Source organism: Symphalangus syndactylus, chromosome 12 (genome assembly GCF_028878055.3).
Source record: "Symphalangus syndactylus isolate Jambi chromosome 12, NHGRI_mSymSyn1-v2.1_pri, whole genome shotgun sequence".
Taxonomy (NCBI): Eukaryota; Metazoa; Chordata; class Mammalia; order Primates; family Hylobatidae; genus Symphalangus; species Symphalangus syndactylus.
In genome coordinates this window covers 46,362,974-46,378,873 of record NC_072441.2, presented here as the reverse complement: position 1 = coordinate 46,378,873, position 15,900 = coordinate 46,362,974, and the positions used below count along the sequence as shown (strand labels likewise).

The 15,900-nt window shown below is 37.7% G+C and overlaps 1 protein-coding gene across 4 annotated transcripts in view; it reads left to right on the top strand.

The window, feature by feature from the left end:
* Positions 1-15,900, top strand: part of EVI5 (ecotropic viral integration site 5) — a 294,360-nt gene that overhangs the window by 116,890 nt on the left and 161,570 nt on the right. For all 4 annotated transcript variants that reach the window (XM_063625474.1, XM_063625476.1, XM_063625477.1 and 1 more), the window contains one exon: positions 13,396-13,449. In XM_063625474.1, coding sequence (XP_063481544.1) covers positions 13,396-13,449 — 54 coding nt within the window. The remainder of the gene's footprint in view (positions 1-13,395; positions 13,450-15,900) is intronic.

Sequence of the window (15,900 nt, the reverse complement as noted above, 5' to 3'; positions counted from 1 at the left end):
ACTGGATAAGGAGTCAGGACCCATCAGTGTGCTGTATTCAGGAAACCCATCTCACGTGCAGAGACACACATAGACTCAAAATAAAGGGATGGAGGAAGATCTATCAAGCAACTGGAAAACAAAAAAAGGCAGGGGTTGCAATCCTAGTCTCTGATAAAATAGACTTTAAACCAACAAAGATCAAAAGAGACAAAGAAGGCCATTACATAATGGTAAAGGGATCAATTCACCAAGAAGAGCTAACTATCCTAAATATATATGCACCCAACACAGGAGCACCCAGATTCATAAAGCAAGTCCTCAGTGACCTACAAAGGGACTTAAACTCCCACACAATAATAATGGGAGATTTTAACACCCCACTGTCAGCATTAGACAGATCAACGAGACAGAAAGTTAACAAGGATATCCAGGAATTGAACTCAGCTCTACATAAAGTGGACCTAATAGACATCTACAGAACTCTCCACCCCAAATCAACAGAATATACATTTTTTTCAGCACCACACCGCACCTATTCCAAAATTGACCACATAGTTGGAAGTAAAGCTCTTCTCAGCAAATGTAAAAGAACAGAGATTATAACAAACTGTCTCTCAGACCACAGTGCAATCAAACTAGAACTCAGGATTAAGAAACTCAGTCAAAACCGCTCAACTACATGGAAACTGAACAACCTGCTCCTGTATGACTATTGGGTACATAATGAAATGAAGGAAGAAATAAAGATGTTCTTTGAAACCAACGAGAACAAAGACACAACATACCAGAATCTCTGGGACACGTTCAAAGCAGTGTGTAGAGGGAAATTTATAGCACTAAATGCCCACAAGAGAAAGCAGGAAAGATCCAAAATTGACACCCTAACATCACAATTAAAAGAACTAGAAAAGCAAGAGCAAGCACATTCAAAAGCTAGCAGAAGGCTAGAAATAACTAAAATCAGAGCAGAACTGAAGGAAATAGAGACACAAAAAACCCTTCAAAAAATTAATGAATCCAGGAGCTGGTTTTTTGAAAAGATCAACAAAATTGATGGACCGCTAGCAAGACTAATAAAGAAGAAAAGAGAGAAGAATCAAATAGATGCAATAAAAAACGAAAAAGGGGATATCACCACCGATCCCACAGAAATACAATCTACCATCAGAGAATACTACAAACACCTCTATGCAAATAAACTAGAAAATCTAGAAGAAATGGATAAATTCCTCGACAAATACACCCTCCCAAGACTAAACCAGGAAGAAGTTGAATCTCTGAATAGACCAATAACAGGTTCTGAAATTGTGGCAATAATCAATAGCTTACCAACCAAAAAGAGTCCAGGACCTGATGGATTCACAGCTGAATTCTACCAGAGGTACAAGGAGGAACTGGTACCATTCCTTCTGAAACTATTCCAATTGATAGAAAAAGAGGGAATCCTCCCTAACACATTTTACGAAGCCAGCATCGTCCTGATACCAAAACCTGGCAGAGACTTAACCAAAAAAGAGAATTTCAGACCAATATCCTTGATGAACATTGATGCAAAAATCCTCAATAAAATACTGGCAAACCGAATCCAGCAGCACATCAAAAAGCTTATCCACCATGATCAAGTGGGCTTCATCCCTGGGATGCAAGGCTGGTTCAACATACGCAAATCAATAAATGTAATCCAGCATATAAACAGAACCAAAGACAAAAACCACATGATTATCTCAATAGATGCAGAAAAGGCCTTTGACAAAATTCAACAACGCTTCATGCTAAAAACTCTCAATAAATTAGGTATTGATGGGACGTATCTCAAAATAATAAGAGCTATCTACGACAAACCCACAGCCAATATCATACTGAATGGGCAAAAACTGGAAGCATTCCCTCTGAAAACTGGCACAAGACAGGGATGCCCTCTCTCACCGCTCCTATTCAACATAGTGCTGGAAGTTCTGGCCAGAGCAATCAGGCAGGAGAAGGAAATAAAGGGTATTCAATTAGGAAAAGAGGAAGTCAAATTGTCCCTGTTTGCAGATGACATGATTGTACATCTAGAAAACCCCATCGTCTCAGCCCAAAATCTCCTTAAGCTGATTAGCAACTTCAGCAAAGTCTCAGGATACAAAATTAATGTACAAAAATCACAAGCATTCTTGTACACCAATAACAGACAAACAGAGAGCCAAATCATGAGTGAACTCCCATTCACAATTGCTTCAAAGAGAATAAAATACCTAGGAATCCAACTTACAAGGGATGTGAAGGACCTCTTCAAGGAGAACTACAAACCACTGCTCAATGAAATAAAAGAGGATACAAACAAATGGAAGAACATTCCATGCTCATGGGTTGGAAGAATCAATATCGTGAAAATGGCCATACTGCCCAAGGTAATTTATAGATTCAATGCCATCCCCATCAAGCTACCAATGACTTTCTTCACAGAATTGGAAAAAACTACTTTAAAGTTCATATGGAACCAAAAAAGAGCCCGCATCGCCAAGTCAATCCTAAGCCAAAAGAACAAAGCTGGAGGCATCACGCTACCTGACTTTAAACTATACTACAAGGCTACAGTAACCAAAACAGCATGGTACTGGTACCACAACAGAGACATAGATCAATGGAACAGAACAGAGCCCTCAGAAATGATGCCGCATAGCTACAACTATCTGATCTTTGACAAACCTGACAAAAACAAGAAATGGGGAAAGGATTCCCTATTTAATAAATGGTGCTGGGAAAACTGGCTAGCCATATGTAGAAAGCTGCAACTGGATCCCTTCCTTACACCTTATACAAAAATTAATTCAAGATGGATTAAAGACTTATATGTTAGACCTAAAACCATTAAAATCCTACAAGAAAACCTAGGCAATACCATTCAGGACATAGGTGTGGGCAAGGACTTCATGTCTAAAACACCAAAAGCAATGGCAACAAAAGCCAAAATCGACAAATGGGATCTCATTAAACTAAAGAGCTTCTGCACAGCAAAAGAAACTATCATCAGAGTGAACAGGCAACCTACAGAATGGGAGAAAATTTTTGCAACCTACTCATCTGACAAAGGGCTAATATCCAGAATCTACAATGAACTCAAACAAATTTACAAGAAAAAAACAAACAACCCCATCAAAAAGTGGGCAGAGGACATGAACAGACACTTCTCAAAAGAAGACATTTATGCAGCCAAAAAACACATGAAGAAATGCTCCTCATCACTGGCCATCAGAGAAATGCAAATCAAAACCACAGTGAGATACCATCTCACACCAGTTAGAATGGCCATCATTAAAAAATCAGGAAACAACAGGTGCTGGAGAGGATGTGGAGAAATAGGAACACTTTTACACTGTTGGTGGGACTGTAAACTAGTTCAACCATTGTGGAAGTCAGTGTGGCGATTCCTCAGGGATCTCGAACTAGAAATACCATTTGACCCAGCCATCCCATTACTGGGTATATACCCAAAGGACTATAAATCATGCTGCTATAAAGACACATGCACACGTATGTTTATTGCGGCACTATTCACAATAGCAAAGAGTTGGAACCAACCCAAATGTCCAACAACGATAGACTGGATTAAGAAAATGTGGCACATATACACCATGGAATACTATGCAGCCATAAAAAATGATGAGTTCGTGTCCTTTGTAGGGACATGGATGAAACTGGAAAACATCATTCTCAGTAAACTATCGCAAGGACAAAAAACCAAACACCGCATGTTCTCACTCATAGGTGGGAATTGAACAATGAGAACTCATGGACACAGGAAGGGGAACATCACACTCCGGGGACTGTTGTGGGGTGGGGGGAGGGGGGAGGGACAGCATTAGGAGATACACCTAATGCTAAATGACGAGTTAATGGGTGCAGGAAATCAACATGGCACATGGATACATATGTAACAAAACTGCACATTGTGCACATGTGCCCTAAAACCCTAAAGTATAATAAAAAAAAAGAAAAAAAAAAAAATAAAATTAAGTACATAAATATAGGAATACCAAAAGGCATTTTCAGAAAACAGATTTTTAGCAGACTTTCACCTATACCTGCAGTATTTTCTTTTCTTTTAGACAGGGTCTCCCTCTGTCACTCAAGCTGGAGTTCAGTGGCAGTCTTGGCTTATTTGCAGCCTTGACCTCCCACGCTCAAGCGATCCTCCCACCTCAGCCTTCTAAGTAGCTGGGACTACAGGTGCATGCCACCATGCCCGGCTAATTTTTTATATTTTCGGTGGAGACAGGGTTTCACCACGTTGCCCAGGCTGGTCTCGAACTCCTGAGCGCAGGCGATCCACCTGCGTTGGCCTTCCAAAGCACTGGGATTACAGGCATGAGCCCCCACGCCCAGCCATTTGCAGTATTTTCTATACTTTGTTTTTTGGGGAAAGATATAGTTCATATGCCTGAAGAAATGTTTTTGAATCTAGCTCCATGTGTCTCAGGCAGTTGGCATGAAATTGTCTATAGAGAAGAATCAGAAAAAAGAGTTGAGAAAGTTAGTGGAACATATCAGGTAAATAAAGTGCTGATCTCAAAGGTAGTCTGTTCTGTTTTTATAATATTGTTTCCATGTAGTTCTTTCTTATACCATTTTCATCTCTTTCTTCACTCCCCAATTCCACCAGATATAAAAAGCAAAACAACTTTTGAATGACTATACTTTTTTAAACTTCATATTTAGGGGTATCTGATTTTTTTTTTCAACGGAATACTTTTTTTTTTTTATTATACTTTAAGTTCTGGGATACATATGCAGAACATGCAGGTTTGTTACATAGGTATACACGTGCCATGGTGGTTTGCTGCACCCATTAACCCGTCATCTACATTAGGTATTTTTCCTAATGCTATTCCTTCCCTAGTCCTCCACCCTCTGACAGGCCCCAGTGTGTGATGTTCCCCTCCCCTGTCTCCATGTGTTCTCATTGTTCAACTCCTGCTTATGAGCAAGAACATTTGGTGTTTGGTTTTCTGTTCCTGTGTTAGTTTGCTGAGAATGATGTTTTTCAGCTTCATCCATGTCCCTGCAAAGGACATGAACTCATCCTTTTTTATGGCTGCATAGTATTCCATGGTGTACATGTGCCACATTTTCTTTATCCAGTCTACCATTGATGGGCATTTGGGTTGGTTCCAGGGTGTCTGATTTTTTTACTTAGACCCTGACAACTTATTCTAATCATGATCAGATGACCACCTTATTTACAATTCATTAGCCAGGTATAATATTAATTGAGCCTTGCTGTAAAATGGGAAATGCTACTTCTTACACACACACTCCCTCCCTCCCACAAAAGTCTCTTTTACAAGAGAATGAGTTCTGGTTGTAAACTAGTACTTTCTTGCCTTGGTTCTTTTTAAAAGTCCATGGGAAGGTAGTTTTGTGCCATTATTTTTACAGCCCATTGGTATGATCATCAAATTGTTTGATGTTTTGATATAGAAGTATAAAATTAGCCTTTCATGTTGTGAAATGTGTTTATAAGGTCTCTGTTGTTTTTACTTTAATTAAATTATAAGACCTTTGGGGTGATGACCTTCTATTCTAAGAACTATATCTGTCAGTGAGCCCCCTGGTTAAGATGCGACTTTTAAATATTTTTTCACCTCTTCCCTAAAAGTGTTATAGGAAGATTTTGCTAATAATGTCTTCATATGGAGAATCTTAAATTTTGCTGTGTGAAATTTTTTGTTAATAGAAACATCTTTATCAGTATCTTCTTCCAGTCTATTGATGTTCTACCTGATTGGGAGGAGGTAAGAAATATTAAAATTCTAGTTTGGTTGGGCGCAGTGGCTCATGCCTGTAATCCCAGCACTTTGGGAGGCCGAGGCAGGCAGATCACTTGAGCCCACGAGTTTGAGACCAGCCTGGACAACATAGCAAGACCCCATCTCAATTTTAAAAAAGAAAAAAATTATAAAATTAAAATTCTAGCTTATATTAGGGTAACCGACAAATCTTTAAAAAGGAAAAAACTGTGATTCTGATAGACATACGAACAGATAATCTAATTTTTATATTTAAATTTGTGCTTTGGGACACAGAGATCTAAAGCCCTAAAATGGGAAGTATGAGAAATTCTGACTGGTTTTTAGTCAAAAGTTAAGTATTTTTTCCTGTTTAAAAACTATGTTACATTTCAGATATGCTGAAAGCCGGAAAATAATATAAAAGTGCTCACATATTCACTGCCTGGCATAAAAATTAAAAAAAAAAAAAAGAAAAGAAAAGTATTATCTGAGTTGCCCAGGAATTACATTTTAACAATCAATGTGAAGTATTAGAATTGAAGCTCACATTTATTTAGCCCTTAACATATGATGGGTCACTTACATGCATTATTTCCCCTTATTCTTAGAACAGCATTATTAAAGGGTTCTTATCCTTACCTGTGAAGAAATTAGGCTTCAGAAAGCTCAAATAATATGCCAGTGGTCACATTGTGAGGAAACAGAGTCAAAGATTTGAAGTCTGATTTGTATTATTCTAAGGCCCATGTGTGTTCTTCAGTATATACACTGTGCTGCTGCTGCTTTCCAAGAGACGTTGATATATTTGTGATGTGAGATTTGGATGCCCATTTTTCTCTGGCATATCAAACTTTTCATTAAAAAGACTAATGGCTACATAATATCCAAGGGAGGTATGCTAGCCCGATTTATTCAATAACACTTCATTTAACAGATAATTTATAGTGCCTACTAGATGCCCAAGCACTGTTCTAGGCACTTGAAATGTGATTATGAAGTAGACCATGTTCTGTCCTCATGGAGATTTTAATATGGAAATAACAATAAACAGAAAAGTCAAATGTACAGTATTTTGGATGGTGATAAAGTGTTAAGGAGAAAAAATAACCTTAGGGAGGGGGAATGTAAAACAGTAGTGTTTGGGTGGAAAATTCAGAGAAGTTAACCAGGTGATTTTTGAAAAAAGACCTGAAGGAAGTGATGGGTCTAGATATGTGACTATCTGGAAGAAGGGCAGAACCTATTCAGGGGTGTGCCTGGTGAGGAGCAGTAAGGTGGCATCGTGGATGGGACAGCATGAATGATGAGAAAAGTGGTAGGAAGTAAGATGGAGCAGGTTGCAGATAATGTAGGATGTCGTCAACAGTGTTAAGGACTTTGGCTTTTACTCTGGTTAGATGGCAGTTTTCAGTAGAGAAGGACAAAATGTGATTTAAGTTCAGTAGATCCTTCTGGTTGCTGTGTTGAGAGTAAATTGCAGGGATTGAGAGCATTTCTGATGAACACTGATGTGGTAATGCAGACAAAATATGATGGTGGGCCAGGCATTCCTACCATCAGGGTGGCTTATGCCTGTAATCCCAGCACTTAGGGAGGCCAAGGTGGGTGGATTCCTTGAGCCCAGGAGTTCAAGACCAGCCTGGGCAACATAGTGGGTCCCTGTCTCCACAAAATTTTTTTTTCAAATTAGCCAGGCATGGTGGTGCATGCCTGTAGTCCTAGCCACTCAGGAGGCGGAGGCAGGAGGATCACTAGAACCAGGGAAGTTGAGGCTGCAGTGAGCTGTGATCATGCCACTGCATTCCTTCCTGGGTGACAGAGTGAAACCCTGTCTTAAAAAAAAAAATGATGATGGTGGCTTGGACTGAGGTAAGAAGTGATTGGATTCTGAATAGATTTGAAGTATAAAGTGGACAGCTAGAATGTAGAGATGTGTGAGGAGGAGGAATCAAGCCTTGTGGTCTTAGCACGTAGATAAATGGTGTTTCCATTACCTGAGATGGGAAAGACTCCAGAAGGATTTGGTTTAGTGGGGATACCAGGAGCCCAATTTTGGGTATCTTGGGAATGAGATGCCTAGGAGATGTCCAATTAGCTTCTTAAATATTCAGATCTGAAATTAAAAGAAGCCAAGCTCAAAATATAAATTTGGCAGTTATTGGCGGCGTCATAGTATTGAAAGCCATGAGAATGGGTGAGATTACTTGGGAAAGGAGTGTAGATAAAATAGAAAAGAGTTCAAGAATTGAGCCTGAGAATAAACCAACATTTAAAGATGAGGAAGACAAGTAGAAAGTAGCAAACTAGGAGAAAACCAGGTAGGTGTAGTTCCTAGAAGCCAAGAGACAGAAAGAGAGAAGGATTTGCCATGTCAAATACTGAAGATGGTTTTTGTGAAATGAGGATGGAGAAACGACCATTGAATTTTCCAGCATGATTATAATTTATCCTAGAAACGAGTGGAGCAGAATGGTAGGTACTAAAACCTAACTGGAATAGAAGAAGAAAAATTAGAGATATTTTTCAAGGAATTTGCTATAAGGATAAAAGAAATGGGACAGTAGCTAGAGAGGGTAATTATGTTGAATTTTTTGTTTCTGTTTTCTGTTTTTTTTTAAGATAGGAGAAATAACTGCATGCTTTTATGGTGATAATCAAGTAAGAAAAATTGATCATTAAGAATGGGGGATAATCACTGGAGTCAGGAAGATACGGAATTTAGTGCAAAGTTAGGAGATGTAACTTAGTATGCTAGCATGACTAGTTAATCCACAATAACGGGAAATCAAAATATATGGGCAAAAATGCAGGTAGGATGTAGGATGTGGTTTTGGGAGCTTGTGAAATTCTCTTCTAATTGCCTCAGTTTTTTTTCAGTGAAATCATAGGCAAGATTATCAACTGAGAGACAATGGATTGGAGGGTTGCTGGTTTGAAGAAAGAGGAATAGGTATGAAATAGTGATCTAGGGGGATAGAAGGACGTTATTATTGCTAAGAACCATATTGAATTTAGTGATCAGTAATTTAAATAAACGTCATGTTTTTGTTTTTGTTCGGTCATATTTACTGACATAGGTACAGACTCAAAATTGTCAGAGAGTTGATCCAGAGTAGTGTTTTTTCCAGGCAGTTATACTACGAAGGGAGAGAAGGGCAAGGGGGCTTAAAAGCAAGGGAGCCATATAATGATTGCAAATTAAACTTTGTCAAGAAGGAAGAGAGAACATCAAGGATTGAGGGACAGTGAAAAGTTGTTGGGATCACTAGACTGTCTCAATGAAAACAATTGTTGGGGTTGGGTTACGTTGTAAACTGAGTAAGCTGGAAAGAATAGGAAATAGTGATTGAAGAGTGGGTTATTTGAAACGAGATTATCCTATTTCAGGATATTAAGGTTGTTTTCAGTTTTTCTTATTAAAAATAATGCTAATGGTTAACATCTGAGTATATAACAAGTTTTTTGTCTCCTATTATTATTTCCATAGCCAGTTATAAAAAGTAGAATTAATAAGTTACAGGATATTAGCATCTTAAAGACTTTTGATGTGTAGTACGTAAATTTCCTAAAGAATGTGTCGAGGGTATGTTTGTCTTAGCAACAAGTTTCCATTTCATGACGATTTTGCCAACACTAAGTATTTCATTCTTGCTCTCACTTTTAGTCTCTTTTTTTTCTAATTTGGTAGGTCAAAAAATTGTCTCTATTTTCTTTTTCAATGTACAAGGTAAACATTTTTATGTAGCTGTATCTAGGTATCTTCCTCTCTGTGGTTTCCACTTTAAAGTTTAGGAAGCACTCTATTCTAGAAAATGTGAGGAAGATATTGAAGAATTATTGAGAATCAGTCAGGTGGTAGATTTTAGTTATTAACCTTTCTATGTATCATCAATAAACAGTTCAAAAATAAACTGGAAGAAGAAGTTCCATTTGAAATAAAAATAAAAGTGTATCTAGGAGTAACCTAAATGAAAAATAGAATAGGACCTAACAAACACTGGAAAACTTCACACACAGACATTTTAAAAAGATAACTAAAGATAGACAAAAACTGCTACATGTTATCTAAGTATATGGATTTCCCAGGGATTTTTTTTTTTTTTTTTTTTTTTTTTTTTGAGACGGAGCCTTGCTCTGTCACCCAGGCCAGAGTGCAGTGGCGCGGTCTTGGCTCACTGCAACCTTCACCTCCCGGATTCAAGCGATTCTCCTGCCTCACCCTCCTAAGTAGCTGGGATTACAGGCATGCGCCACCATGCCAGGCTGATTTTTGTATTTTTAGTAGAGATGGGGTTTTGCCATGTTGGCCTGGCTGGTCTCGAACTTCTGGCCTCAAGTGATCCACCTGCCTTGGCCTCCCAAAGTTCTGGGATTACAGCTGTAAACCATTGTACCTGGCCCTCAAATTCAGTGAAATTTAATTGCTTGTAAAATTCCAGGGCAATAAATCAAGAATAATTCTAAAAATAGACAAAAGTAGTAAAATAATATTCATGCCTAACTTCAAAAATATTGTGGGCAGTGCTTATCATTAACTGAGTATTTGGCATATATTAGGTGCTATGCTATCTCATTTAATTTTTCAGTTCCCTGTAAGTTTGATTACTCTTAATTTCTGGATGAGGAAATGGAGATTCTAAAACATTGAATGTCATGTGCAAGTGTTAATTGTAGAATGAGAATTTGAACTTAAATCTGCCTAACTTCAAAACCTAGTCTCTTAGCTACTTTAGTATACTAGTAATTGGGGTTTGGGAACAATAAACAAATGTAAGAACGGGGGATATTAGCTCTACTAGGTATTAAAACAGATAGCAAAGTTATAATTACCAAAATACTGTGATATTAGTTTTAAAAAAAAGAAGACAGTAACACTTGAAACTTAAAAGTAACCCTGAAATGGTCTCTATTAACTGAAAAAGTCTATTCTATTGATCAGTTCCTGATGTAAATATTATACAAATGAGGAAGTGTTGATTTATTTTTTTAAATGGTGTTAAGCATTTGGTTAGTTGTTTGTGGAAGAAAATCAATTTAGATTTTTATTTATAATGAAATAAATTTCAGAAGCCTTAAAAGGGGTTGGGGAAGGAAATCCAGATGAATGTTTTCAGTTCTAAATTTTATTTTAGCATGATTTCTGTCATAACTTTATTCACTCAGTTGTCTGGTGGGAACTTAGTTTTCTAAATCTTTTAAGATAAAACATTACCTTTTGTTGATGAAATATGATTGAGAACATTTTGAGAATCCCATTTATTTCTTTGGCTCTCTAGACTTTAACAGCATTTAATAATTGCTTATTTGTGTAGACCACTATGCTGCACACAGTAGGAGGAGCCAAGACATGAGAACATTTTCTACTTCTCAAGCTGTTATTTTGTCTGAGATTAGTTATTAACTTTCCTGTATATCATAATGTCTATTTCAGATCATCTGAATTTTAGTGAATAGAGCAAGAAATCTAATTTGCCAAGTATCTTTCTAATAACTCTAAGATTTGTTTCAATTTGTGATCCACTTAATAAGATGCAATAATTCATAGAGTCTCTCTTTTCCCTGAACTAAGACTTTATATGTTATATAAAACCATATTTAAGTCTTTACTGGCAAAATAACAGGTTGAGTTGATGGAAGAATTTTCTGAGACAGACATTTTTTAGCAGAAATTTATAGGAAGGTGGGGCTGGAAGAAGGCTTGATTGAATTCTGGAACAATTTGGTACAAAAATGTAAGTTATTACCCTGAGGCCAGGCACAGAGGCCCATGCCTGTAATCCCAGCATTTTTGGGAAGCTGAGGAGGTGGATTACGAGGTCAGGAGATCAAGACCATCCTGGCTAATACGGTGAAACCCCGTCTCTACTAAAAATACAAAATTTAGCTGAGCATGGTGGCATGTGCCTGTAGATCTATCTACTCAGGAGGCTGAGTCAGGAGAATCGCCTGAACCTGGTAGGCAGAGGTTGCAATGAGCTGAGATTGCACCACTGCATTCCAGCCTGGGCGACAGAGTGGGACAACATCTGAGGAATTTGAAAATGAAAAGATAACTTATAAAGGGGATTAATAAGCAATTATATTGGTGGATATGCAAAAATAACTCTTTAAAAATGTAGAGTGACTTGGATTTAATACTTAATGACAGTAATTTGACAAGTTTTTGGGAACCAGGCATTGAATAATTAGGTAAAGTGCTTTTCAAAAAAATCTGGTTTTACTTTTTGAACTATGAGGAAATACTAGTAATTGGAGCTGTTTTCTCAGAAAAAATTAATTAATTCTTTGTATTTTCAGCATTTTGCAACTTGTCATCTATACTGTATTATAAATGGAGACTATTGAAGTCTAAATGGGCAAATTTTTTTTTCTTTTTTTAATTTGAGACAAGATCTTGCTCTGTTGCCCAGGATGGAGTGCTGTGATGTGATACTGGCTCACTGCAACCTCCGCCTCCAGGGCTGAGGCCATCCTCCCCCTGAGCCTCCTAAATAGCTGGGACTACAGGCACATGCCACTACGCCCAGCTAATTTTTATATGTTTTGTAGAGACAGGGTTTTGCCATGTTGTCCAGGCTGGTCTTGAACTCAAGCTCAAGTGATCCACCTGCCTTTGGCCTCCCAAAGTGGATTGCAGGTGTGAGCCACTGAGCCGGGCCCTAAATGGAAAATTTGATGTTTAGCCTATGAACATACATTTTTTAGATCTCCTATTTCTTCATTCAACTGACATTTGAATATTTATTATATAGGTAGGCTCTGTTGGAGGTAGGCAAGTTAGAATCTTTTTTGTCTAGTGAGGATGTTAAAACACATAAGAAAATATTTGATTATGAGTCATTATGGTAAGTATAGAAAAGAAAGGGCTTATTTCTGTATGTACTGTAGAGTGTAGTTTAAATTTAATCACAGCTGGAATGATGAATGTGATTATTTCCTTTGCTGTAGTGTATTTATTTCTCTTTATCCCTTTCCTTTCCCTTCCTTTTCCTTTTCTTTTCCCTTTTTCCTTTCCTTTCTTCTCCCCTCCCCTCCCCTCCCAACCCCTCCCTTCCCCTCTCCTCCTCTCCCTTTTTTGGACACAGGGTTTCACTCTGTCTCCCAGGCCGGAGTACAGTGGTCCAATCTCGGCTCACTACAATTTCCGCCACCCCCACCTCAGCCCCCACCTCCCAGCCTCCCACCTCAGCCTCCCAGGTAGCTGGGACGACAGATTCGCACCACCATTCTGTGTGTATGTGTGTGCGTGTGTGCATGCGTGCGCGTGTGTGTGTGTTTTTCGTAGAGACAAGTTTTCACCCTGTTGCCCAGGCTCATCACCGCCATTCCTGGCTAAATTGTGTGTGTGTGTAGTTTTCATAGAGACAAGGTTTCGCCGTGTTGCCCAGGCTCATCTGGAACTTCTGAGCTCAAGCCATCTGCCCGCCTTGGCCTCCCAAAGAGCTGGGATTACAGGCGTGAACCATGGTGCCCTGCCTTCTGTGTATTTCTTACTCTGAGTCTTTGACATTTGATAATGTAATCATTCCTTAGACTCCTTTCTTATTTATAAAAGGTGATACATTTTCAGGACTGGATTTAGAAATCTTTTTTTTCCTCTCAAAAATGCTTGCAAATAAAACATTTTTTTTCTTGGCAGAGGTTACGCACAGAAAATAGACTTTTAAAACAGCGCATCGAGACATTAGAAAAAGTAAGTAAGTGACTACTTATGCAAGCTTCTGTTGAATGCCTAGTGTTTTTTCTGTATATTAAAAATCCTCAAAAATTCTGGCACATGTCTCCTATGTTGTAGTATTGACTGCTTAGCTTGCTTACCTTACTATTTAGCCAGATAACTTGTTACTAATAAAAACTGATCAGTTGTACTGGTTCTTAAACATTCATATTCACGTTTTAACTGAGATTAAGAGTAACATATTGATACTATTTGTTTTCTTTACACATAATTTCTAAAAAGTATGTTCTTTTAGAATTTAATTGGGAGTCCATTCTGATACAGCATTTTAAAGATGAGTTTCAAATATTGCCTTGGACTTTCTAGCATATTGAATGTGGCAGTGATTCCTTTAAGGCCTAGGAGTGCTTTTAGTTGAAGTGGCTGATTCCTTACATAAAAATTCACTCTCATGTTGATTTTCAACACAAAGGAATTGTGCATAAACTTTTAGTTCTTATAATTATTTTAGTATCTACTTGTTAGATTTTCTCTGTTTTACATAGAGTAATTGGGCAAATATGGAAATTTTGCATTATTTTTCATACTGTGCTTTTGATGAAGAATCTTTTGTAGTCATTTACAGATGCTATAAGAATGAATTGAGTAGTAAAGGTATGGTTTAAGAATTTTGCTTTATTAAAAATAGACATCTGAATTCACAAACTCTTTTGGTGCTTTTTTCTTTTTCTTTTTTATTTTTTTGAGACAGAGTCTCCCTCTGTTGCCCAGGCTGGAGTGCAGTGGCTCAGTCTTGGCTCACTGCAGCCTCCGTCTCCCAGGTTCAAGCGATTCTCTTGCCTCAGCCTCCTGAGTAGCTGGGATTATAGGCGGCCGCCAACATGCCTAGCTAATTTTTGTATTTTTGGTAGAGACAGGGTTTCACCATGTTGGCCAGGATGGTCTTGATCTCTTGACCTCGTGATCCGCCTGCCTCGGCCTCCGAAAATGCTGGGATTACAAGCATGAGCCACCGTGCCCAGCCACTTTTTTCTTTCTTTAACTAGAGATGAGAGTAAGTAGATTTAAACATACCCCTCATCATATTGCCAAGGATCTTAAAATCTTCCCTGAAAATCTACAGATAGTCAAGAAATAAATAAATGGAAATATGGGTATTTTGCAGTATTTGTCGTTTGTTTGAAAAGTATTGATGATTTCATATTAAATAGAAGTGCATAAGGACAGGATATTTATTACATGTCTGCCATTGTTGTGTAATAATTGCAGATACATAATATTAAGTCAAAAATAGTTTCCCTGTTTTTCTGTCATCATGTTAGGGTTGCTATGAGAATAATTCTACTTTTGGTGACTCCACAGGAAGATTGAGCTTGCTTTTAAGTTGTTTTAATTATATACTCTTTTTTCCCACTAAATATCTAGCTTACAGTCAAATATGCATCTTCTTAGTTGTTGTTTTTTTTTTTTTAATCTTTGGAGTAAGACATTTAAACTGGGAAAGGATTATAATATTTCATTCACCCTTCGGAAGGATAACGATGCTGTAAGAAAGTGTTAAGTTTGGATTTTGCTTCTAGAAAATTGAGTTCCTTTTTTTATTGGCTTAGATGGCCCAGGTGTGTCACTTAGCACTTAGAATTCTATAAATACTATGTATCAATTGAATTCTGTAATAAAAAAGTATACTTTCTCAGTTATTGCTAAAGTTTAAGTTTAGCTCATTAATTTTATTTGTCATATTTTCCTTGCTTTGTTTCTTCGAAAGCTGCGGTTGCACAAATTGCTGTCACACTTTATAATTGGAATTGCTTACTCAAATTCCTTCTCCCTTTCATGTAAGTGGGTTGACAATATGGATTAAGTCTAAAAGATGTAAATATATCAAAAGAAGAAGAAGAAATATTTGGCTGAGTGCAGTGGCTCACGCCTTTGATCCCCTGCACTTTGGGAGGCTGAGACAAGAGGATTGCATAAGGCCAGGAGTTCAAGATTGGCCTGGGTAACATAGCAAGACTGTATCTCTACAAAAAATTTTAAAACTAGCTAGGTGTGGTGGCACACACCTGTAGTCCTAGCTGCTCAGGAGGCTGAAGCAGAAGGACCAACTGCTTGAGCCGAGGAGTTGGCAGTTACAATGAGCTACATGATCATGCCATTGCATTCTAGCCTGGGTGACAGAGTGAGACTCTGTCTCTATTTAAAAAAAACAAAACAAAAAAATTTGCTTGTTCCAGGTAATGAAAAACCACTTGGAATTTGTGTTTGGTATCTTCTGGAAACACATGATTTTCAACCACCTATCCTTGTTTTTATATATTTTTCTTAAGGTTTAAAAATAAAAACACATTCAGTAAAAAATGGTTTTAAAATGTAAATGTCCATTTTAATTAGCAATGAAAAGTAGATGGAATTTGGGTATATTTGTTTCTTTTTTCCTAATTTTATCACTTTTATTTCTTTCTC